General features: G+C 37.1%; 5 protein-coding genes across 7 annotated transcripts; 1 reads left to right on the plus strand and 4 right to left on the minus strand.

The window, feature by feature from the left end:
• Window positions 1-3,400: 3,400 nt before the first annotated feature.
• LOC17892418 (CDPK-related kinase 2) lies at window positions 3,401-7,251 on the plus strand. The gene is made up of 10 exons (XM_006299013.2): window positions 3,401-4,158; window positions 4,835-4,965; window positions 5,137-5,178; window positions 5,287-5,395; window positions 5,498-5,873; window positions 5,981-6,093; window positions 6,228-6,335; window positions 6,425-6,487; window positions 6,582-6,749; window positions 6,829-7,251. Exons 1-10 carry the CDS (start codon window positions 3,616-3,618, stop codon window positions 6,970-6,972), a joined length of 1,797 nt encoding a protein of 598 aa, XP_006299075.1. The 5' UTR covers window positions 3,401-3,615; the 3' UTR covers window positions 6,973-7,251.
• Window positions 7,252-7,371: 120 nt separating this feature from the next.
• Window positions 7,372-9,107, minus strand: LOC111831493 (protein ALP1-like). Its single transcript, XM_023785994.1, has one exon. The coding sequence runs from the start codon at window positions 9,021-9,023 to the stop codon at window positions 7,683-7,685; it is 1,341 nt and encodes a 446-aa protein (XP_023641762.1). The 5' UTR covers window positions 9,024-9,107; the 3' UTR covers window positions 7,372-7,682.
• Window positions 9,108-9,203: 96 nt separating this feature from the next.
• LOC17890651 (polyadenylate-binding protein RBP47B) lies at window positions 9,204-12,220 on the minus strand. 2 transcript variants are annotated; one of them, XM_006297634.2, is made up of 6 exons: window positions 11,556-12,220; window positions 10,597-11,080; window positions 10,389-10,471; window positions 10,168-10,298; window positions 9,965-10,058; window positions 9,204-9,542 (listed from the first exon to the last, which is right to left on the minus strand). In XM_006297634.2, the coding sequence occupies exons 1-6, from the start codon at window positions 11,961-11,963 to the stop codon at window positions 9,426-9,428; spliced, it is 1,317 nt and encodes a 438-aa protein (XP_006297696.1). In that variant the 5' UTR covers window positions 11,964-12,220; the 3' UTR covers window positions 9,204-9,425. The 2 variants fall into 2 exon arrangements, with proteins under 2 accessions (XP_006297696.1, XP_006297697.1); XM_006297635.2 differs by having other exon boundaries at window positions 9,204-9,545.
• Window positions 12,221-15,204: 2,984 nt separating this feature from the next.
• LOC17891547 (cyclin-dependent kinase inhibitor 6) lies at window positions 15,205-16,580 on the minus strand. Of its 2 annotated transcripts, none has more exons than XM_006298501.2 (4): window positions 16,110-16,580; window positions 15,919-15,977; window positions 15,627-15,788; window positions 15,205-15,444 (listed from the first exon to the last, which is right to left on the minus strand). In XM_006298501.2, the coding sequence occupies exons 1-4, from the start codon at window positions 16,440-16,442 to the stop codon at window positions 15,381-15,383; spliced, it is 618 nt and encodes a 205-aa protein (XP_006298563.1). In that variant the 5' UTR covers window positions 16,443-16,580; the 3' UTR covers window positions 15,205-15,380. The 2 variants fall into 2 exon arrangements, with proteins under 2 accessions (XP_006298563.1, XP_006298564.1); XM_006298502.2 differs by having other exon boundaries at window positions 15,627-15,791; window positions 16,110-16,579.
• A 4,709-nt stretch (window positions 16,581-21,289) lies between these two features.
• Window positions 21,290-22,540, minus strand: LOC17893373 (adenylate isopentenyltransferase 8, chloroplastic). The gene is made up of 2 exons (XM_023785565.1): window positions 22,029-22,540; window positions 21,290-21,776 (listed from the first exon to the last, which is right to left on the minus strand). Exons 1-2 carry the CDS (start codon window positions 22,538-22,540, stop codon window positions 21,290-21,292), a joined length of 999 nt encoding a protein of 332 aa, XP_023641333.1.
• Window positions 22,541-22,797: the final 257 nt, after the last annotated feature.

Raw genomic sequence — 22,797 nt, forward strand, 5'->3', positions numbered from 1 at the left:
GCCGTACTTGAAGTTATTTGATGCTCCACCCAATTACTTAAAGCTTCGAGTGTTTGGGAGTCTTTGTTTCCCATGGTTAAGACCGTATACTTCAAACAAGCTCGAAGATCGATCTAAGCCGTGTGTTTTTATTGGATATTCACTTACTCAAAGTGCTTATCTATGCCTTGATCCCACCGCTGGTCGCATTTATAGTTCTCGGCATGTTCAGTTTGATGAAACAAAGTTCCCGTTTGCTTCTCTACAAACTCAGTCACCCATCACTCCCACATTTGAATCTCCACCAGCCAACGTTTCCCTTCCAGAGATTTTTCGGCTTCCGACTACACCACTCGTATCAACTTTGTCTCTTCGGTCCCCTCCACAGATCCTTCACTCGCCGGTTCCCTCGCAGATGATCCCGTCACCATCTCAGTCATCGTTGGTGTCTCCTGCATCTGTGAACAACACCGACGAAGCAGAGTCAAGTGGTCAAGTGGGCCAAAATTCCATGGACACAACTTTGATTAGTGTAACACAACTTCAAAGCCCAACACCAAGCCCAACACCAAGCCCAACACCAAGCCCAACACCAAATCCAACAAACTCACCAACACCAAGTCAAACCACGTACTCTCCATCACCGTCACCTCCAATATCACCTCCGGTTCTGTCTCCACCGGATTCACCTATACAACCTCCGCTTCCAACAAATTCTCACCCAATGATCACAAGAGCCAAAAATAACATCACCAAACCAAAAACCAAAACGTCCTTAAATACAATCCTCACCACCACAAAACCTCTCATCCCAACCACGGTTAACCAGGCTATGCGAGACCCGAATTGGAGACATGCTATGGGTGATGAAATCAATGCCCAACTTCGTAATCACACTTACGAATTGGTTCCTCCATCACCAAATCAACATGTTATTGATACAAAGTGGATGTTTACTTTAAAATACAAACCTAATGGTGCTCTTGACAGGTATAAAGCGAGGTTGGTGGCTCGTGGTTTCACGCAGCAGTACGGCATTGACTATTCTGAAACGTTTAGCCCAGTGGTTAAATCTGTCACTATTCGCATCGTCTTGCAACACGCGGTTCAGAACTCTTGGTCAATCAAGCAACTTGATGTAAACAATGCTTTTCTTCAAGGTACACTCACGGATGAGGTCTATGTGTCACAACCACCGGGATTTATTGATAAAGATCGGCCTCATCATGTCTGTCGTCTGAAGAAAGCTCTTTACGGCCTCAAACAAGCACCCCGTGCTTGGTACCAAGAATTGAAAACGTTTCTGCTGCACCTTGGGTTTCTTAATTCTTTTGCTGACACATCTGTGTTCATCTATGTTCATGGAAAGATCACGGTTTACATGCTGGTCTATGTCGACGATATCGTGTTAACTGGTAACAGTACGTCTCTTCTCAATGACTTCATTGTGAAGCTCTCTGCTCGTTTTTCTTTAAAGGAACCCACAGATTTGGAATATTTTCTGGGAATTGAAGCAACCAGAACGTCAAGGGGTCTCCATTTGATGCAAAGGAAGTACATCATTGATCTCCTAAACCGCACCAACATGCTTGAAGCAAAACCAGTTTCAACTCCGATGGCCTCGTCACCTCCGTTGTCGATACGGTCTGGTTCTCTCCTTGATAATCCCCGCGAGTATCGTCACGTTGTAGGCAGCCTACAATACTTATCTTTTACGCGGCCTGACATTGCTTACTCGGTCAATCGTCTGTCTCAATTTATGCATTGTCCCACTGACATGCATTGGCAAGCTGTCAAACGCGTTCTTCGTTACCTTGCGGGTACGACCTCACATGGGATCTTCTTACATAAAAACTCTCCATCAATACTCCATGCTTATTCATATGCTAACTTGAATAGAAATATTGATGATGGTGTGTCGACAACGGCTTATATTGTATATATGGGTACAACACCTATTGCTTGGACATCGAAGAAGCAAAAAGGTGTCTCCCGCTCCTCTACGGAATCAGAATACAAGGCTGTTGCGAACACGGCGTCGGAACTGCGGTGGGTCTGCAATTTGCTCACGGAGCTCGGTATCTCGTTACCACAGATTCCTGTCATTTATTGTGATAACATGGGGGCGACGTATCTATGTGCTAATCCAGTGTTTCATTCGAGGATGAAACATCTCGCCCTAGACTATCATTTTGTTCGGGATCATGTTCAATCTGGTGCGCTACGTGTTACACACATCTCTGCGGATGACCAGCTCGCAGACTCTCTCACTAAACCTCTTCCTCGCACACAATTTGTGAACCTCTCTCGCAAGATTGGAGTGACACCTCTCCCTCCATCTTGAGGGGGCGTGTAGAGAATAGATATGTAACGGCTAGAGTTGTCATTTAATTACACTTGTATTCAGTATATATATTGTAACTCTTACATCTAATATAATCATCCAATTCCCTATCCTATACTATATACGTACTATATACTGATTGGTCGAGATGAAAATAATGATAATTAAACTTGTCTCTATGATCTACTAAACTATTCTAGAGAGATTATCAAATCAAGAGTTAGTGAGACAAAAGAAAGAAAAAAAAAAACGTAAGAGATGTGTGGATCAAAGTATATATATTGAAAACGATGAAATCTATTAAAAAAATGAAATTGATATACGCACTGTCCAGATACAACGAAGGTGTTAGGTAACAGCATATATAAGCAAGAATGCATTATTCAAGAACAAGCAGGTACATCCAATCAAATTGATGGAGTAATGTAACGTAATCCTGATTTTCAGAGCGAAATTATTTGTAATCTATCTATATATAGTTTACGAGCTAATTAGTAATAAAGTTATATTTAGAAAAAATATATAACTACATACATGGACTATGATACTTTGTATAGTATCTATTCAGAAGATTGATCTTTAATTAATTCCAAATTTGTAAAATGATAACGTCCATAAGTACATTTGAAAACGTTTTTATTTCATTTCTATAAGATATTTTTGTTTCAACATATATATAAATACCATAGATCTACACCGTTCACCAATTTAAAAGAACTTTTTGGTTTTTGGTTTTTGGTTTTTGGTTTTTGGTTTTTCGCCTATCAAAACACAAAAAGACAACATCAGCAACAAAAAGACAAGAAAAAGGACAAAAAAACAAAAGTTGATGATACATAAGTAAACAAAACAGAAAAAGAAAAACGTATAGAGTATTGCTTAGAGAAAGAACAAACATATGTGTGTGTGTGTGAATATGAAATTATACATAAAAAGAAAATTAAAAAAGGTTCAGAAATAGAAAGACGTGGCAAAAAGGTTCAACCAATCCACATCTAATCTAACCTTCTTCATCAGTTGGAAGCAAACTTCACACCCGCAGATTCTGCCATGTGGCTTCTCTCTCTTCTACAGCTCACTTCTTCTTCTCTCTCTCTCTAACTACATTGATTTGAAAAACCAAACCAGCAGAGAGAAAGAGAGAGAGAGAGCGTTTCAATGTCATTGCTGTGATTCTCTTTAAGTCGTCCAGACACACAACTCCCAAATCTTCTTCTTCTTCTTGTTCTGTCTTTTTTTCTTTTTTTTTTATATTTCTTTGAACCGGAGAAGAGAAGAAGAAGAAGAAGACTATGGGAGGCTGTACCTCTAAGCCCTCCTCCTCCGTCAAACCTAATCCTTACGCACCCAAAGACCTGGTTCTTCATAATGACGATTCTACCCCTTCCCATCCCGGCAAATCACCGGTTCGTTCCTCTCCCGCCGTAAAAGCCTCTCCTTTTTTCCCTTTCTACACTCCTAGCCCCGCCCGTCACCGCCGTAACAAGAGCCGCGACGGAGCTGGAGAGAGTAAGAGCGTTACCAGCACTCCTCTCCGTCAGCTCGCGCGTGCTTTTCACCCTCCTTCACCGGCGAAACATATACGGGATGTTCTGCGGCGGAGGAAGGAGAAGAAGGAGGCTGCTCTGCCTGCGGCGAGGAATCAGACAGAGGAGGAGGAGAGGGAGGAGGTCGGGCTGGACAAAAGATTTGGGTTTTCCAAGGAGTTACAGAGTAGGATTGAATTAAGGGAAGAGATTGGGCGAGGGCATTTTGGTTACACTTGCTCTGCTAAGTTCAAGAAAGGAGAGCTCAAAGATCAGGAGGTTGCTGTTAAAGTCATCCCAAAATCTAAGGTCAGTTTTACCACTTTACTTTTCTGATAGTCTCAAGTTTCCATCTTTAGTTTTGTGCTTCAATTGGCTCAAGTGATAGCTTAGTTTGAGAAACTGAAGATTTTGTGTGTCTCTTGTTTGTTTTCTGATTTCGTTAATAGATGTTAAACTGTTTTAAGGTAGAAGAACAAACTATCATAGTCTCCTTTTGTTGCTTCCCATGATGAAACTGTAATTTGACCATTACGTTCTCTTGATGGTTTCTTTTCTTCTCTACGAGCTCACTGTCCTCTTGTTTAAGCCATCTTGTTGAAAAATTAATAGCGTATGTGGACTTTCACGTTTAGGAATTAATAGAGAAAAGCGGATGATGTTGAAGTTTTTAATGAGACTAATGTTTCATCCTTGTTTTTCAATAGCCTAGTTTTCAATGGTTGTAGATATTAGCTTTTGCTGACTTTTCTGTGAAAATTTTCTAAACGTTTTTAAATTGGTCAATAAATTGGAAGCATGGATATTTGTGCTTATTGTCATTAAGCAAATGAGATTTCTATGCTCTGTATTTGATGACTAAGAATGTTAGCTAGGCCTTTAAGTTAGTTGGAATCTACACATCTGCAAAATAATAATATACAGATGGGTTTAGTGTTAGCGTAACCCATAATAGACTGTTGCTCATCGGTTTTGGTTTTGGCAGATGACATCTGCGATATCTATAGAGGATGTGAGAAGAGAAGTGAAAATACTGCGGGCGTTATCTGGACATAAAAATTTGGTACAATTCTATGATGCATTTGAGGACAATGCCAACGTCTACATCGTTATGGAGTAAGAAAACTTGTTTCCACGCCACATATCATGTGCTTATATATCCCTGTGTGATGTTGAATCAACTAGATTTTCATTATATTTTAGGAACAAAAATCTGTTAGGTGGAGCTATCAGATTCTTATTTTCTTGACTTGGCTGAATAAACAATTACTTTCTTTCAACTTTCAGGTTATGTGGAGGTGGTGAACTCCTTGACAGGATACTAGCAAGGTCTGCTTTTAAAGATTGCTATAATATTTATTAACTTATGTTCAGAGATTCTTCTTCAAGATGTTTTATTTTCCTTTCTAACTATTTCATATTCATCTTCTCTTATAGGGGAGGAAAATACTCTGAACATGATGCAAAAGCAGTGCTTATACAGATCCTTAACGTTGTAGCTTTCTGTCATCTCCAAGGAGTTGTGCATAGAGATCTAAAGCCAGAGGTGAACCACACTTTCGTATTTGTTTTTCCCTTCAAACCCCGAACGAAAGATCTTCTCTTTGTTTAATACCAATCTCACATTTGAAAAACTTTCTTGTGTCAGAACTTCCTGTACACTTCCAAGGAGGAGAACTCTCAGTTAAAGGTCATAGATTTTGGCTTATCGGACTTTGTCAGACCAGACGAAAGACTTAATGATATAGTGGGAAGTGCATATTACGTAGCCCCTGAAGTTCTACATAGATCTTATACAACGGAAGCTGATGTATGGAGCATAGGAGTAATAGCCTACATTCTCCTATGTGGAAGCCGTCCTTTTTGGGCAAGAACTGAATCAGGAATTTTCAGGGCTGTTCTAAAAGCTGATCCTAGTTTCGATGAACCTCCTTGGCCTTCATTATCCTTTGAGGCTAAAGATTTTGTTAAGAGATTATTGTACAAGGACCCTCGGAAAAGAATGACAGCCTCTCAAGCTCTGAGTCAGTAAACTATAAAATCTCCACATTTTTCTTTAATTATCATCTTCTGTTTCTAGCTGTCATGAATCCCCACTTGAAGTTAATCTACGTTTTTCTTGGTTTTACAGTGCATCCCTGGATCGCGGGTTATAAGAAAGTAGATATTCCATTTGATATTATGATCTTCAAGCAGATCAAAGCATACTTGAAATCTTCGTCTTTGCGCAAAGCTGCTTTGATGGTAAATTTTTCTTGTAATCATTATACTACTGTTTCCAATGAACATTAAAGGATGTGTTTGATTTTTGATGCCTTTCAATCTAGTTAGCTCTCCATATTTTCGTGTTGATCCTAACTCTTTTTACCCTCCTCCAGGCTTTGTCCAAGACATTAATTACCGATGAGCTTCTTTATCTGAAAACGCAGTTTGCACTCTTAGCACCCAACAAAAATGGCCTCATTACTTTGGATAGCATCAGATTGGTATGCGCCGTCTCTCTCCTCTCTCTCTCTCTCTCTCTCTCTGGTAGAGAACAAACAGCTCAAAGCTAGTTTTATTTCTGTTTGGACAGGCACTTGCTACAAATGCAACAGATGCAATGAAGGAATCACGGATCCCTGACTTTCTTGCGTTGGTATAATTCCGTTTCTGTTCTTGCCCTTTTGCTCAATCTGTTTAAGAGACAATACAAGGTTGGTAACAAAAAGCTTTGTTTTGGGAAATGACAGTTAAATGGACTTCAATACAAAGGGATGGATTTTGAAGAGTTTTGTGCAGCTTCTATTAGCGTTCATCAGCATGAGTCTCTTGATTGTTGGGAGCAGAGCATTCGTCATGCTTATGAGCTCTTTGAGATGAATGGAAACCGAGTTATCGTCATCGAAGAACTAGCATCTGTAAGTTTTCTTCTCCACTTGGACTTTTCTTTCACAATATTTGCAGCTATTAACTAAAGTGAACACAAATGTATTGTAGGAACTTGGTGTTGGATCATCGATCCCAGTCCATACCATTCTACATGACTGGATAAGACACACTGACGGGAAGCTGAGCTTCTTGGGTTTTGTCAAACTGTTGCACGGGGTCTCAACTCGACAAACATTAGCAAAACCACGGTGAAAAAAGTAACTTGGTGTTATAACGGATTCAAAAGAGGAAGAACACAACTGCGGATGGATCTCAAGAACTTGACTGATTTTGGAGTGGGATCGGAATTTGGAACTGTTTTCAAGACCATTCCTATGTTTATATAGTGTTAAAAATGAATGCAAAGTTCCAACACAGAAAAGAGTATGAAAAAATCCAGCAGGCCTGGAAAGTTGTAATAAGACATAATCCAATAGTGTTGTTCTTCCAAATCGTCAGAAAGACAGAGATTAAGAGCACTTTCTCTTTTCATATGACATGTCTCCATATTATCCACGAGAAAGGATTCACAATTTCACATTTAAGTTGTTATATTCCATTCTCAATCTAAAACATAAACTTTTTTCTAAGCCACAAAACTGACAGTTGGAATCAGCAACAGAGTCAGCTTTTTAACAATTCAAAATCCCATCATCCATATCATACAAGTCATACATTTGATTCTCAATGTGACACAGAACAAACCATAAACCCAAACCTAAGTCAGAAAACAGATTGTTGGGATGGCTCAGCATAAGCGTCAGCTTTTTAACATTTTATGAATCCTCAAACTTGAACCTAAAACAACTCTATTCCCAGGGAGGATTGAATCTACAATGCTATCTAAACACTTGAAGGCACCTGCTTCTTACATGATAACAAGGTCGAAAGTTCTACTTGTTGACCAAGATCTGTCATGTCTTTTACCTTGAGGAGAGCCTCTGATGCAGATCATCTGCCAATGCTTGCCTCAAGCTCTCTCCGTAATAGTAAAACTGCCTCTCACTCTCTAAAACTCTTGCAGGCGTTCCAGCTTCATCTGGATCCTTCCATATCTCCGGCTCAGGTTCTCTAGCAATCTGACACAAGTTATGCAACACACAACAAGCCACAATAGTCTGAGGAGCATGGTTGACTCCAACATTCAAACTCTGAAGAATCTTCCATCTAGCCTTGAGCAATCCAATGGCTTCCACCACGACTGACCTTCCCTTCATCAGCATTCCGTCGAATAGATTCTCAGGCGGCGAACCAGAGCCATTGGGGGAAAAAGGAGTCATCATGAATGAGAGAAGAGGGTAACACCAATCTCCAACAATGTATGGTCTCACATGGTGACCTCTAATATTGATCACTTTCTCCCACACAATGTCCCCTGAAGTCAGCCTCTTGTATAGAAGACTATCTCTGAAATGTGAAGAGTCGTCTTCTCCACCTGGAGCTTTCACACAGACGTCCCAAAAGATCTTCTTGTGATCAGCAACGACCTGAAGCAGAACGGCGTCGTATCCATACTTGCAACCGTAAATGTTTTTAGGGTTTAGTTTCGTGCGGCGTCTGAGCTTCACGGGAGTACTATCAATGGCGCCGCAGATGTTGGGCAGAGACGTGAGTTCTTCGAACCCCTGAGTCGTTTCGATCAATCTGCGTTTTCCGACGGGGATCTTAATAAATTCCGGGTAAAGCTTAGTGGCTAAGAGACGGGTGACCATGTTTGTGATCTTGGAGATGAGGTATGGATCTAGAGCGTAGCGAGAAGCTAAGGTTTTGGCTGAGCAGCCATGAGCGAGACGAGAGAGAACCATTGCGACGGCGTAATCGGCGGGGAGAGAGAGATTTGAAGCGGTGATGAAGGGCTTGAGCTTGTCGACGACAGTGGTGAAGACTGGGTAGGAGAGACCATACAAGGACCGCCAACGTGCGTCGCGGAGAGGCGCATCGAGGGACCAGATGTGGTCGGTGGCTAGGGCACGGAAAGCAGCGACAGAGTAATCGCCGTCGGGAAGAGGTGGAGGAGGTGAAGGGGAAGGAGAAGCGGAGGAAGATGAGGATTCAGTTGAAGATCTGTTGACGGCGAGGAAGGAGAGGAGAGATGCGAGAGTGAAGAAGAGGAGAGGCGCGGCGGAGGAAGATGAGAGGAGAGAGGAAGGTGTAGTTGAAGACGGCGAAGATGTGGAGGCGGAAGAGAAGAGAGTGTTTGTAGGGTCTAGTGAATTCTGGAGATGGAGAAGGTGTGAGAGCATCGCCATGAAAGCTTCTTCCATCTTCACTCTCCTTTCTTTTCTTCCTCTCCGGGGAGTTTTGAGAGTTCGAGAAGAAGAAGAAGAGTGAGAGGGGCTTATAGTTAAGCTTTCAAAACTGAAGGGGCTTAAAAAGAGAATTTTAAAGTTTTGGGTCTATTGTTTAATTTTAAAACGTTTTGGGCTATCTGAGCAGTTAAAATATTTAAGCGGAACTGATCCACGAAGGCACACCCATCATTATATTAGTCTGAGACAAACCAGTAACCAAAATTTTTGAATCTCCAAACAACAAACAAGTCTATCAAAATCAAATCCATCTAACAAAATTCTCCTTTTGACTACAAGTTTAGTAGCTATGATATCTGAATCATAGCTTTAAACCCTCTGAGAAGCCACCTTGGTGATGATCACTCTCAAGTCTTTTCAAGTCTCACCATGATAGGTGTTGGAGTCGTGGTGGTTAGCATATCCTCCATTGTTGTAACCTTGTCCTCGTGAGTATCCTCCATTCCACTGCTGTCCTGAGTCTCCTCCTCTCCACTGCTACAAGTTGCACACATTAACACAATTAAAGAGAAATCTATTGCCGGTCATGGTTAGATTCTAGTTTTGTTTAGTTCAAGACAAGTTGGAAAAAACAAAGACCACTTGATGGGGAGAAATTGTCAGCAGAAACATTTTTTAAGTCCTAGACCAAATTGGTGGGACAAACAAAACCATGTCGACATATGACCATGTTCAGGGTTGGTGACACAAGTTGGACATGGAGACATGTATTAGATATTCTCCCACTTGCCTAAATCAATAGAGAAAATGGAAGGGAAGGTGCTACTGCTACAGATTCCAACAGCTAATATCAACTACTGACTTTACTTTTTATACGCTACTCACAAAGTCTGACCCTAGCAAAAAAAATAGTATTCTACTGATAGAATGCATCAACTCCAAACTGAAATACTTACCTGCTTGTTTGGGCTTCGTCCCCAAGAGAGTCTGACAGTGTTCTTGCCGATAACTGTCCCGTTCAAACTCTCGATTGCATCTTCAGCACTCTTCCTGTTAAAACCAAGGCAGAGTCGCTTTATTCACTACTAGATAAGCACCTTACTGGTTGCTCAAGCATGTGATTGACAAGCCAACATAACTAACTAGATGAGTACTGCACCTGTCAGCAAACTGAACAAATCCACATCCTTTGCCTACTGGGATCTTCACCGAAACAACCTCCCCAAACTGGGAAAAAGGTTGTCTAAGGTCTTCATCAGTAACATCAGGGTCAATGCCGCCGACGAATATCTGCAGTAGAATAAAACTCAAAAAATGAGTAACAAAAACATATAGAGTCTATAGAATGATACTGACATATAACTAAATTTGACAACTCACTGTTGAGTTAGTTGATTCGCCATCAGACTGCGAGCCATGAGCCATGTAACCATTTGCTCCATGTCCACCAGCCAGTATCAGAGCTATTCCGATGAAAACATAAAACTTTATAGTTGAGTGCAACAAGACCTCATTAAAGTTGTTAACTTTAACGTCTATATGGTAAAGAAACCAAACAACAAATGAAATCTCAGTGTCCAATACTTACCTTGTGAAGAATGTTGTTGCTGATTAGCAACCGCTCTTTTAGGGGTTGCAATGCCAACGCGCATTTGCCTGTTAGAACAGAAGGCTCCATTCATTTCTGTCAAAGCTCTTGATCTCTCATTTTCATCACCAAACCTAACAAACCCGTAACCTTTGGACCGTCCGGTGTTGGAATCAATCACAACTTTGGCGCCTTTGACAGAAGGGTATCGAGTAGAAAAGGTCTCGTGCAATAAATCGTCAGTCACATCCGGAGACAAATCTCCAACGAACACGGATAGATCTGGACCATTCTCTACAGCTCTTTTTTCACCAGTACTAAAAGATGCCCAGTTTAGACGGAAAGGCTGCTCCGAGTTAGGCATCACTGAACCACTATAGTTCTGAAGAACTTCTTCAGCTACAGCACGTGAAAGAAACTCAACAAAGCCATAACCTTCTGACTGAGAAGTGAGCTTGTTACGTATAACTTTCACAGAAGAAACCTGCCCATCCATCCCCAAAAAGAACAAGAAACATCAGAGAAAGAACAAAACAGAGCAATTAGTTAGATCATGAAAAAGTGAAAAATCTTATGCAATTATTCTCTTTGTGTACGTACTTTATGTGTGTGCTTTATTTGTCTTACCAGAAAAAGTTTTAACTAAACGTGGCAAGGTACAAGAGTACTTTTTCTTGCCTAAGGAAAACTGAACTTGTCCCTGTCCTTTTCAGGTCAATGCTGTTATCCATTACCCTATTTGTATCTACGCAAATTCAATAATTCCCATTGGATCTAATCTAATCCAACTAAGTTATTTAAAAAAAATTGCGAGTTAGCTTGACAAGGAAACACAAGAACATGTCAAAGATTAACCCAAAAAAAGGATGAATTTTTAGCAATTTTTTTACAAGTAACAATTCCAAAACAGAGTAGATACTAATGAAAGGATGGATAAGCAAGAGAAGATATATATATACCTCGCCGGTGTGAGAGAAGCAAGAATGGAGATAAGTCTCATCCATCCAATGAAGAAGATCACCGACCCAAAGAGTCTTCACATCTTCAACAGATCCACGGTCAAGAGGCTTGTGTTGCTGCTGATGCTGATGGTGTTGGTGTTGATAAGACCCGTATTGGTGAGGGTGAGGGTGGTAAGGAGCTTGGTTATAGGGAAGGTATTGGTGAGGATACATCATCATCTGTTGTTGTTGCTGCATCATCATCATAGCAGCCGCGGGATACTGCATGGCCGCCATCCACTGTTGCGGTTGTTGTTGTTGTTGTTGTTGTTGTTGCCACTGCTGAGGTGGAGGAGTGGTCTGTTGAATCGTGGGAGTGGATCCGGAAGTTGCCAACGCTGAATCTGAGCCGTTGGTCGTCTGCATCTTGATTAAAAAAAATGTTCTTGAAATAAAAAAAACCCGATCCGATCTGGTCTTTGGAGCAGTTGGATTCAAAAACTTCAAGATTCTTCTTCTTCTTGGCTCAGTCTCTCTCCCTCTCTATCTCTCTGTGAATATCTTCGTTACGAGAAAGTGCGTGAAGAAAGTGAGCTCGTTGAGCTCTTAGAAATGGCGGAGAGAGAGAGAGAGAGAGAGAGCGATTTGGTCTTAAAAGGGAGGCGGAGAGAGAGAGAGAGAGAGAAGTGAAATGGGTTTAAAGAAGAAGAAACGAAACTAAATGGGTCTTGTGGGAAAGTGGCCGAAACGTGGGGCCCATATTCGTGCTTAAGCCGTGTTTGTGTTTTTTATGATGATCGGACGGCTCTCATTTCACCGCACTTTTGCTAAACTGATTGATTGATTGATTAATCAGACTTATTACGAGGATAGGGATTGATTGGGTTAAGAAAAAAGAATCCAATACAATTTACTTTTTAACCGTTTTGTACTGTGAAGAAAGAGTCAGCCAAAATAAAAACAGTCAGTAGTAGTCTCAGTAATCAGTAGTACTACAGCTGTGTTTTTTTGTATCACATAGTTCCGTGACAGTATTAATTGAATTTTCTGTTTTCACTTACTTTAGTTTCATTTTCTTTAACATTTAAAAACTCTAAACAATGAGTTATATTATCAACAACACTATATTAGTCTTCTTTGGGTTAGTTTGTATATATATATGTAAAAGCTATATAACTTTCCAGCTGAAATTCTTTGGTTAAACAAAAAAAAATAAAGTATATACAAAGGCTGCATTAAGCAATTAGCCAATTACTCATCTTCTTCTTTCTAGAATTTTCTTCACAGTAACAAACGAGACCAAATAAATAGCTTAGGGACAAATATAATACCAAAATAATTTATGTGTCTAACTTTTATTTTATTTTACTTTTTAAATAAAATAGAAGTGATTTCTTATATGGGCCATAATTAATACTTCCACGCAATTAAATTAGAACAAATTTCATAATTAATGCATATTTTCTGATATAAATTCTAGTTGGTATTGTCTATTATAATCGCCGTTATGTCATCGTATAGGAAAAGTGGAGTTCGACTGAAACCATACGTCTATACAAATGAGCATGAAAACAATGATTAAATACTGAGGTTGAGCATGAACAGTTCGTTGAGATGGTGGGCACCTTAAGTATTGGGCCAGAAACAGCTCAAAGCCCAAATCTCTGAACTATCTCGTTACAAATTTGCGATACATAGCGTATTATTCTTCGACATTCTTTTGAAACAAATTTGATATACTTGTCCCAAGATCCAAGAGCGGCTGAAGCATTTTTGTTTCGAAGTTCTGAGGTCACTATAATTGTTGACCAATTTGCGATTGGGGCTAAACAATATATAAAAATTAAGAGAGAAGAGTTTATAACCTGAAATTTTTGTTGAAAGTTTTTCACAAGGTAGTATAGTAGTGTATATTTTGTTTTTACTTTAAAACGTGGGGTTTTTAAAAAAAAAAAAAATAGATGAAGAAACATTAATGTTCAACAAACGATTAACGATAACTATTTTCACAATCCCAAGACTCATTCCTCCTTTTACGATTTTACCCATTATATATCCCACTTGACTTATTACACGTCTACTACACCTATTTCTCTTGCCCACACACAAGAAAAGAAATGTCTAAAATAGTATAAGTATGCATACAATGCAGTCAGTGTATATATATGTTTATTTCCTTGCTCTCTACACCCAATTCGCCGTTCTGACACAAATATAAATGTATAATGTTCATGTTTTGTGTGAGTCCACCAATATAAATGATATGTGCAAAAATAATAATCAAGTTTTACATAAGTTGTAAGTATAATATTAGATATGGGTTCGCATGTTCATAATGTATACACGTGTGGCATTGTCACTTAAATATATTTTTTTGTTAATTGAAATATAGTGGTATGCTTACCCAACAAAAAAAAAGATTAAAAATATAGTGGTACGTACATGCTTATCTGGTTGCGTCACAAAGGAGACATGTGGACGTAGAAAATGGAAGTTGCATTTGCATGATCCTGTTTGTGTATGTTCACGTCCGTGTGGACTAAATGTGTGAAGGAGAGGATACGATCATGAATATGTTTTTTAACCTTTAAACGATCGGTCGTCGGACTTTTCTCTTAAGTCTAAACCCATATGATGTTGTCTCTCTTTTAGGTTTTATGTTTCTCGTATCAAATTGTTTCTCTTTAAAGTTGGAAACCGAGAAATTGTACATTTTAAAATATATATATAAATCGAAGCAAATAGTTATAAGAAAGAAAAAAAAAAAAAACATGTTTGAACAGAGGCACGTGCATATGTCCGTCTGCTCGCTCGGTAAGAAATGGGTAAAATAAAGAAAGGCCTCAAATGAGCAAATCCCATGCAATGATGAGATTTACTTCCCTCTTCCTAATCCCTCATTTCATTTGTGTATTAATTATCTACTACCAAAAAGCTTAATACACGTAGACATGAATTAATATATCGAAATCAATCAAGATGGTATTTTGTTACGACAAAACTCCACATAAGCACTGTCTTGTCTTTTTGGTATTTACCTAGCAGCGGACCAAGTGTTTAGAGCTGATGAACTGATCCAAAACAACAACAACAGGAACCAAACCAAAGAGAAAAACAGAGGAATATTCCGAAATAAATAAAAGAATATTAAACGAAAAAAATACTTAATATTTGTAGAATTGGCAGTTTATAGAGAAGTACAGACCCAAACTGTACAGTCATGTCATGGGTGCCCCCTTTCCTCTTTTCTCCAATTTTTCCTTACTTTTTATTTTCAATAAAGGGACTCAAACTCTTGGTTTCAGATATTTTTGTAAAATTTGAGTACTATGTATCATACCCCAAACTATGAAACATTTAGAAAACATATACAAAACTGCATATGCAAGAATTAGAATGACAAGCAAGAGACAACACAAAAACACATAACAATAATTTGAGTAAGAGGCAGAAACATAACAATAATGGCTGCAAGGATCTCAAAAAAATAATTGTAGTAATAATAAGCATCCAATGTTTAGTTTTCAGAATCCAAACAAGAAGCACCTTTCTATATTCATGCACTCTGCCTTAAAACCATTTTTGTATGTATACTTCCGTTTGGTTTTTTTTTAAAACACAGGAACATAACAAAACCCATGGGTAAATCACTGTAATAATACCCTACTAATCAAGATCCGAAATTTCATTATAATTATAAAGGTTTGATTTTAATTATATACAAAAGTTTAAAAGATAGAGAGAGAGCTGTACACAAGTGGAATATAAAACGAAGGAACAAAGAAACAAAAACCTATTTTTTTTCCAGCTGCTTCTTTCTTCTTCTTCTTCTTCCTATAGATGTTAAAGTCGATCCCACTTGTAGCGACCTTGAAGCGGTTCGTCATTGACAATATCGAAGTTGTACCTGTAACCAAAAAAGTGTCTGTTCGTTAAAGGCTTCTCTCTCATGATATTTGCTAAACCACGCGTCGGTTTATCATGCGCGCACGCAGACATTGTTGTTCGTACTCCCTCTGTGTGTGTACGGACTCTACTTTCCCCCAAACCCCAAAAAGAAAAAAGCAAACTCCCAGAAAATGGACTCACTTTTCTATGAATTGCTTCTTCTTGTCGTCTGCTTCATTTTCTAACTCAGAGAAAAAACCCTCTATCTCCGCCGGCGTTGGTGTTTTCCTCACCTCCGCCGCGGATGATGATTCCATCTCCGTTGTTGTTTCTCCCAACCCCTCGCTCACTGGACTTGTCTCTCTTCTGTCCCCCAGACAAAACAAAACAAATATCATAACAGAGAAAGAAATAAAACAAAGATCAAAGTGCGAGAACAAGGAGAAGAAAAAAGTTATAAAATTTGGGGGAAAACAAAGAAAGATTTATTAACCTGAAATTGCTATTGATTAATGTTGAGGTTTTGGTTTCGGTTTCTGAGATTTGATGAGCCTGAAAACAAACATTAATGGAGCTTACTCGTTAGAGAAACAGAGGAATAAGTGACAAATTTTTTTAAAAAGCGATCGTTTTCTCCAAAATCATCTGACTAAATCGAATCAAGTAGAGGACGAGTTTTTTCACCTCCAGATCTGTAACAAACGTCGAACGGTTCTTCGCGATTTCTTTGGATTGATTGGTGAAACAACAACCGGAGCTGATACTCGATGAGCTCTGATCGTTTTCTTCTGCGGTGGATGTAGCTGAGCATTCATCCGAAGCTAAAGCCGCCGAAGAATCAACGGAGTGAGAAGACGAAGAAGAAGAAGAAGCAGCGACGAAGACGACGTCGTTGTCTTCATGATGAGAGTCCGATGATGAATCAGAAGCGTCATCGAGCTTCCTTTTCTTCAGAGGTGATGATACTCTTGTGTTTGAATCTTCTTCTTCTTCAAGCTCTCGCTTTCTCTCGCTCATCGTTCTCTTTGATTTTGGTGTGCTCTCTCTCTCTCTCTCTCTCTCTCTCTATATATATATATATTTCTCTCTCTGGTTGTTTCTATTTCTGGTTTCGCTTGTTAACAAAGCAGAGGAGATTTTGGTGGGGGCGGAGAAGAGAGAGGGGAGATGAAAAGGAACGAATCCATCCATCATGAGCCGTTGATTCTTTCTACGGATGAGATTTTATATTCCTTCGTGACCGGACGGAAGTTTTTGTTATTTAACGGCGCCGTTACGGAGTTTCGCTTTTTCCCTTCTTACGCAAACGCCGTTGTGATTTCCAAACGCGTTTTTTGTTTTATTTTTTTGCGATTTCTTTGGCTTCCTTTGAAAGCAATTCAAAACGCAATCATTTACAACATTAGTTAGGAGGAGGTAGTGCAAAACGTAACATTCAAATTTCAATCATTTACTTTTTTTTTAACTTTCGATTTGCAATACCGGGGTAAAACTACAAAGCTATGTTATTTTTATTTTATTTTTATTTTTTTGTCATCAAAGCTATGTTATTTACGAGCCTATGACTCTCTCCCTTTATGTGATTATTGTGAGAAACCATCGAACAAGTTTTATTTAGCCCCGTAGTAACTGGATTTTTATATATATTTCATGATCAGTTACATGACTATAAGTGATGTGACGTATCGAGGTTATATATGAATGGTAGACACAGCTTGATCCCTTTCATTTTACGCGTTTTTTATTATTTATTTATCATGTATGGTTTTGTGTGATTGGTGCTGCCTGCTGGAGTATATATATGTTAAGAGCCAGAACATAGAGTTGGAAATATTTTCATGTGGAACTAAGTATCTTTTAAGGTTATATGTACGTCATTTCATAAACTTACAAAGGATACGTACGTACACTAAAACATTATTGTCGAACAATTTTAGTTGTTGTTAAGTGGTAAATTTTTACATGCAATTAGACACACTATACAAAATTAACATCGATGAACCGATGAGAAGCTAAATATTGCTTTGAATAATCTAGACAAAAAATAATTGGGATTAATCTTGCTTATTAGAAACATCATTTAATTTAAGTCATATATATTTTGTAAGTTTCCATGCATGTGTTTGTTTCCCTTCATTCAAATTCACACCAACAACATATTTTGTCCTATACGTCATTTTTGGGACATGTTCTATGAAAATTAACCAATGTACATGTGTTTAAACCATATTAGTATATTATAGCAACATAGAGAGACTCATGATTCATTTAAGAAGTTCAACGAGAAAATTGCCCCTACAGTTAATACCAATTGTATATAAACAACTAAAACTCAATTAAGCTAGTTTTTTCAAATTAATATAGTCTGTCTAATTGATATACTACATAACTACTTCTTTATTCTTCCAATGAATTGGACCATTTTCAATAAATTGTACTAATAAAAAGAAGAATCGTCGAGTAAATAAGTGACTGATGCAACGAATTCGCTGACCAAGGCATTTATTTAGAGAGTTATTAAGATACATAATGAGGGAATGATTATAGTATATAGATTTATATAATAATTAATTCAGTGACCAGTAATTTTTTTGTGTGTGAAATTGAAACACATAATTCATCAAGAAAGCAGTTTAGTTTCACACATTTTTAATAAGCTGTTAGGAATATATAAAGAATAAAAAGTTGAGTTGATTCCATTTTCTTAATATCCTTCTGTTATCTTTGTATTATGTGGCAAAACTTTAGATCAGAATTTAAAAACTTTTGATTGCAAAAAGAAAAAGAAAAAGGATATGATTTCTAAATAAGATGAAAAAAGCAATTGCATAAATGTCATCATACACATTATTAATAAGAACAAAAGAATTGCATTATATAAGAACAAAAAATTTATTAGAGGATTCATAATTAAGAAACCTAAGATAATTTTTGATAAAAAAAAATAATCTATTAGTTCATGTAACTAGGGTTTTAACAAGTAAATATTCATATAAATTTGGTTTTAAAACATTTAATATAACTTATAAGGTAAGTTAGACAGTTGCTAGTTTGAACAACTCTCATCTTTTTCCTTATATGAGATCAAATCTAGAATTATTGTGTTATCGCATTCTCTGTGATAATCTAAAACTCTTATAATTTCTTGCACAATATAACTCTTATATATGAACTATTTTATCTTCAGTTTTAGATTTCTATACGTTGATAAACTCATTTGAATATGAATCTACACCTTGCCTTAAATTATCTATAACATAGATAGATTTATAAAACTTACATATGAAAGATTCTCAAACGAACAAAAAACCAGATTAGACTCTATTAATTAATCTCTAGAATATGATACAAACATGGTTGTTAATTACTAATCTAGGGTCTTGAGAATTATCTGCTGGTCACACCTGATTGCCATAAAAGAAAAAGTCAATCGAGGAGCTCGAGTTTTCTAACAGATGACATAGACAAAAGTCAAACAATGTAAAAGGATTACACGTTTAATTAGGTGATTTATTAATAAAAGAAAAGACAGAAGACTGTTAGTTGGTGAGCTTTATTTTTCAGTTGGGGTCGGGATCTGTGTAACTGTCTCTCATCTTACATTTATCTTTAATTTTATGTTTCTTACTCTTTGATGTCCTTTGTCGATTCTCTTTATTCACTTTTTTTTTTCTTGTTGTTGTTGTTACAGTTTACATAGACAAAAGGACCACTGAAGAGACTGATGACCATCAGCAACTCATCTTATATATGGCTGTGTTCATAAATCATAAATTCACAATTCTGGTTCATCTGAGTCTTCAAGTAAATGAACCTGTTTTGTCTGTCACCACTTATCATATAGTGATAATGATATGACCAAGTTAGAACTGGTCGATCTAATTTGTACAGTTTGGTATTTATGATCCATAATTTATTTCAAGGTAACTGAGCCTTCCCATGTGTATTTTACAATGACCATATATAGCGTGTAGTGTTAGCGGTAAGATATCATATATCAAATTGTGTATAAGTAATTAAGAGAAGACGCTTTAGACTGGATAATATTATTCTTCATCATAATTGTTGTTTAGTAGGAGGTGGTAAATACCTAAGAAGACGAACAAAGAGTCTCAAGTTTTATATAATAACCGTAGACTGGACGATCGAACTTATATTTGATATTAGTGGATTGTTTTACACTAGCTAATATATGTTCGCATATAATGTATACCTAAGTTCGAGCTAAAATGAATAGCATATTATATATATTGGTGGTTTCAATTTTGGCTCGGATTTAGTTCAGAATAAAAACAGGCTATGATGGTGTTAACAAAAAAAATTAAGAAGGAGATAAAAAAATGAATAGCATATATACAAAGACGATCTTATATATCTATCATATAACATTGGTTTCATTTCTCATATATGACATTGTTTTTGATAAATAAATAATGTTTGGTTGATTACAATGATTACCATATTAACAATAATTTTAAATTCTTCGCAAAAGTATGAAAATTATTTCGGGCCCGATTGGTTATGATTTTTAAGGTTTTAAAACCATTTTAAAGTTTTAACAGTTTTATTTTTACCAATCAAGTTTTTTTTTTTAAGTTCTAAAAGCCACTTTATTTATTTATTTTCTTCTTTATTTTTTCTTTTTTTCTAAAGCTTTCATAGTTAATATCACTGTAGAACCAACAAGTTCTTAAAAACTTTTTTTTCTTCTCTCTATAATGATTAATTAATTAGAAACTCTCTATAGATTACATTTTTTTAAAAAGTTTTTTTTTGTAAATTAATTATCAGTTTTTTCCTTTCTTTTGACATCCACTTTTTCATAAATTTAATATTTTCAATATCACCGTCTTTTCTTATATTATAATTATTAATAAACTTTATTTATTTTTCACCATGTTACATATGGATTAATATTGATCATCATATATTAATAAAATTTTTATCTAATAGCAAAAAAGAAATATTTCAACTCATATTCCATCAAAATTATTTACGTAATGCTTAATGTTGTTGGTTTATAAGTTTTAAGAATCGAAATCTAAAAAAATATGTAGGATTTAGAATCTTCACTAATTTTAAAATCAAATATGTAGGTTTTAACATTAAAAATAGTGGATTTTGAAATAATAAGGTATTTTTCCGAGTGCAAATTTAAGCATTTATTTTTCTACTGAAAAAGTTTCTAGCTAATTTGTTAAATCGTGTAAAATAAAATTTACTCAAAAAAAAATATTAAATTTCAAATTTAAAATAAGCTAGTTATTTGTTTTTAAAATAATAACGGTTTTCCCGCGAATTTAAACGTTTATTTTTCTACTGAAAACAATTTCTAATATGTTAAACTCGTTGTTAAATAAAATCTAGTAAAAATTTAACGGACAAACTAAATTTTTAATTAACATTAAACTTCCTACCAAAAAAAAGAAGTTCACATTAGTCGTGGATTTTGAAATAACAATATTTTTCCCGCGCACATATATAAACGTTACTTTTCTACTGAAAACAGTTCATAATTTGTTAATTCCAATATGAACTAAAACCTAAATAACACTTATCAAACAAATAATACTAAATATCAAAAGAAGTTAACATTAAACTCGTGGATTTTGAAATAACAAGTTTTTTCCCGCGCACATATATAAACGATGTTTTTCTACTGAAAACAGTTCAATATTTGTTAATCTCAATAAGAACTAAAGCCTAAATAACACTTATGAAACAAATAATAGTAAATATCAAAACTTCCACTAGTATTTGAATTTACCAAACAAATAACAAGTGATTTTAACAAGAAATATAACATCAATAATCTGAGCAGTATAGAACACATAATTTGTGTTTGTTTAGATTTTCAAATCAAACTAACCAATAACTCCAACTTTATCTTTCACCAAGAAACGTTTCATAATCTTGATGCTTTCCTCCATAACAGTCTTGTCCCAAATCTCCCTTGACGGTCTTCCAAACGACGGCGTAGCGTCCAACCTTTGAATATCCCATCCATTGCTTTTCAGCTGCTTGATCCTCTCAATCTGCTTCTTTGCAAGCAGCCAAGTGCTCTCTTTGATTGCTTGCACAGCTTCCTCGTATGCCGCCTTTCTCGCTTTGTCCCATTCGGACACCTTGTGGTTTCTCTCGGGCGGGTATAAGCTGAAGTACCGGTCAAACTCGGGTATTCCTATGCTCTTGTAAATCCCGGTTTGGTTCTTTGAACCCGAATATCTCGGGTTGTAGAAATCAGCAAGCTCCTCGAACATCCCTGACTCCATCATCTGGTCGACACGTTTTGAGAGGGACTCGAAGAGGACCGAGACTGAGACATCCACCCAGAGGAAGCAACACTCGTACCTTTTAATCAGTGCAAACACATAAATGGTTAGTGTAAACAATAGGTTCTCCTTCCATTTGCGTTTGAGTTTTACGTTTACTACGTGGAAGTATGCACTTAAAACTTATAAGTAAAAGGTGCTCTAGTTAAGATGTTTATGCTTCTAGATTCATTATATTTCTGGACAATATATATACTAAATGAGAACTTAGACTTCGTGAAGAGTAACATGACACAAAACGAACTATATATATAGTAGCGAGATATCATACCTCAAGTCGGAAGAAATGGAGGCATTAGGAGAGAATGGATACGTTAAGGGGTCAAAACTGTTGACAAGGAGGGCATGAATGATGGAGTTTGATCCGCCAGCTATAATCGGGAGCTTTCCACGAGCAGTGATGTCAGTGATGGACCGCGACGCCAAAGAGCGGTATTCAGAGGCAGTTAGCTCTCCATCATCTGGAGGGAGCACACCGAGGAGATGGTGAGGGACTCCACATCGCTCATGGATGCTCATCTGATTTGTAGTGATCTCCAATCCATTGTAGAATTGAATCTTGTCAGAGTTGATGATCTCGCCAGAGAAACGGGTTGCGAGATCGATCGAGAGGCGTGACTTGCCTGATCCCGTGGCTCCCATGATCACAACCACTTTCTCCTTGCGTGATTTGTCCATGCAAACGATAGTCATGGGAACTGCTGATCGTGGTCGCAGTCGTAGACGTGGAGAAGTGGTCGGGACGAGGGAACGAGAGAGGAATGCGGAAGTAAGTGCTTGCATGATTATGCAAAGAGAGACAGAACTGTTGTTTACAAATCTATCTTAGATCTGCTAGCTGATGAACACAGAACAAAAGGATGTTTGAAAAGTTATATGACATCCCAAGGTATTTATATTTGTAAATGGTTTGTTTATGAGTTCTCTTTTGACACAATGTTTCTCTATAAATAGTATAAAATATGGTGGTATTTTTTGCTTTTATTGGTATTGGTGACTTACAGATTTTGAACAAAGTTTTTAATACTAGATTCATGATT

The sequence above is a fragment of the Capsella rubella genome, unplaced genomic scaffold (assembly GCF_000375325.1).
Source record: "Capsella rubella cultivar Monte Gargano unplaced genomic scaffold, Caprub1_0 scaffold_3, whole genome shotgun sequence".
NCBI classification, from domain to species: domain Eukaryota; kingdom Viridiplantae; phylum Streptophyta; class Magnoliopsida; order Brassicales; family Brassicaceae; genus Capsella; species Capsella rubella.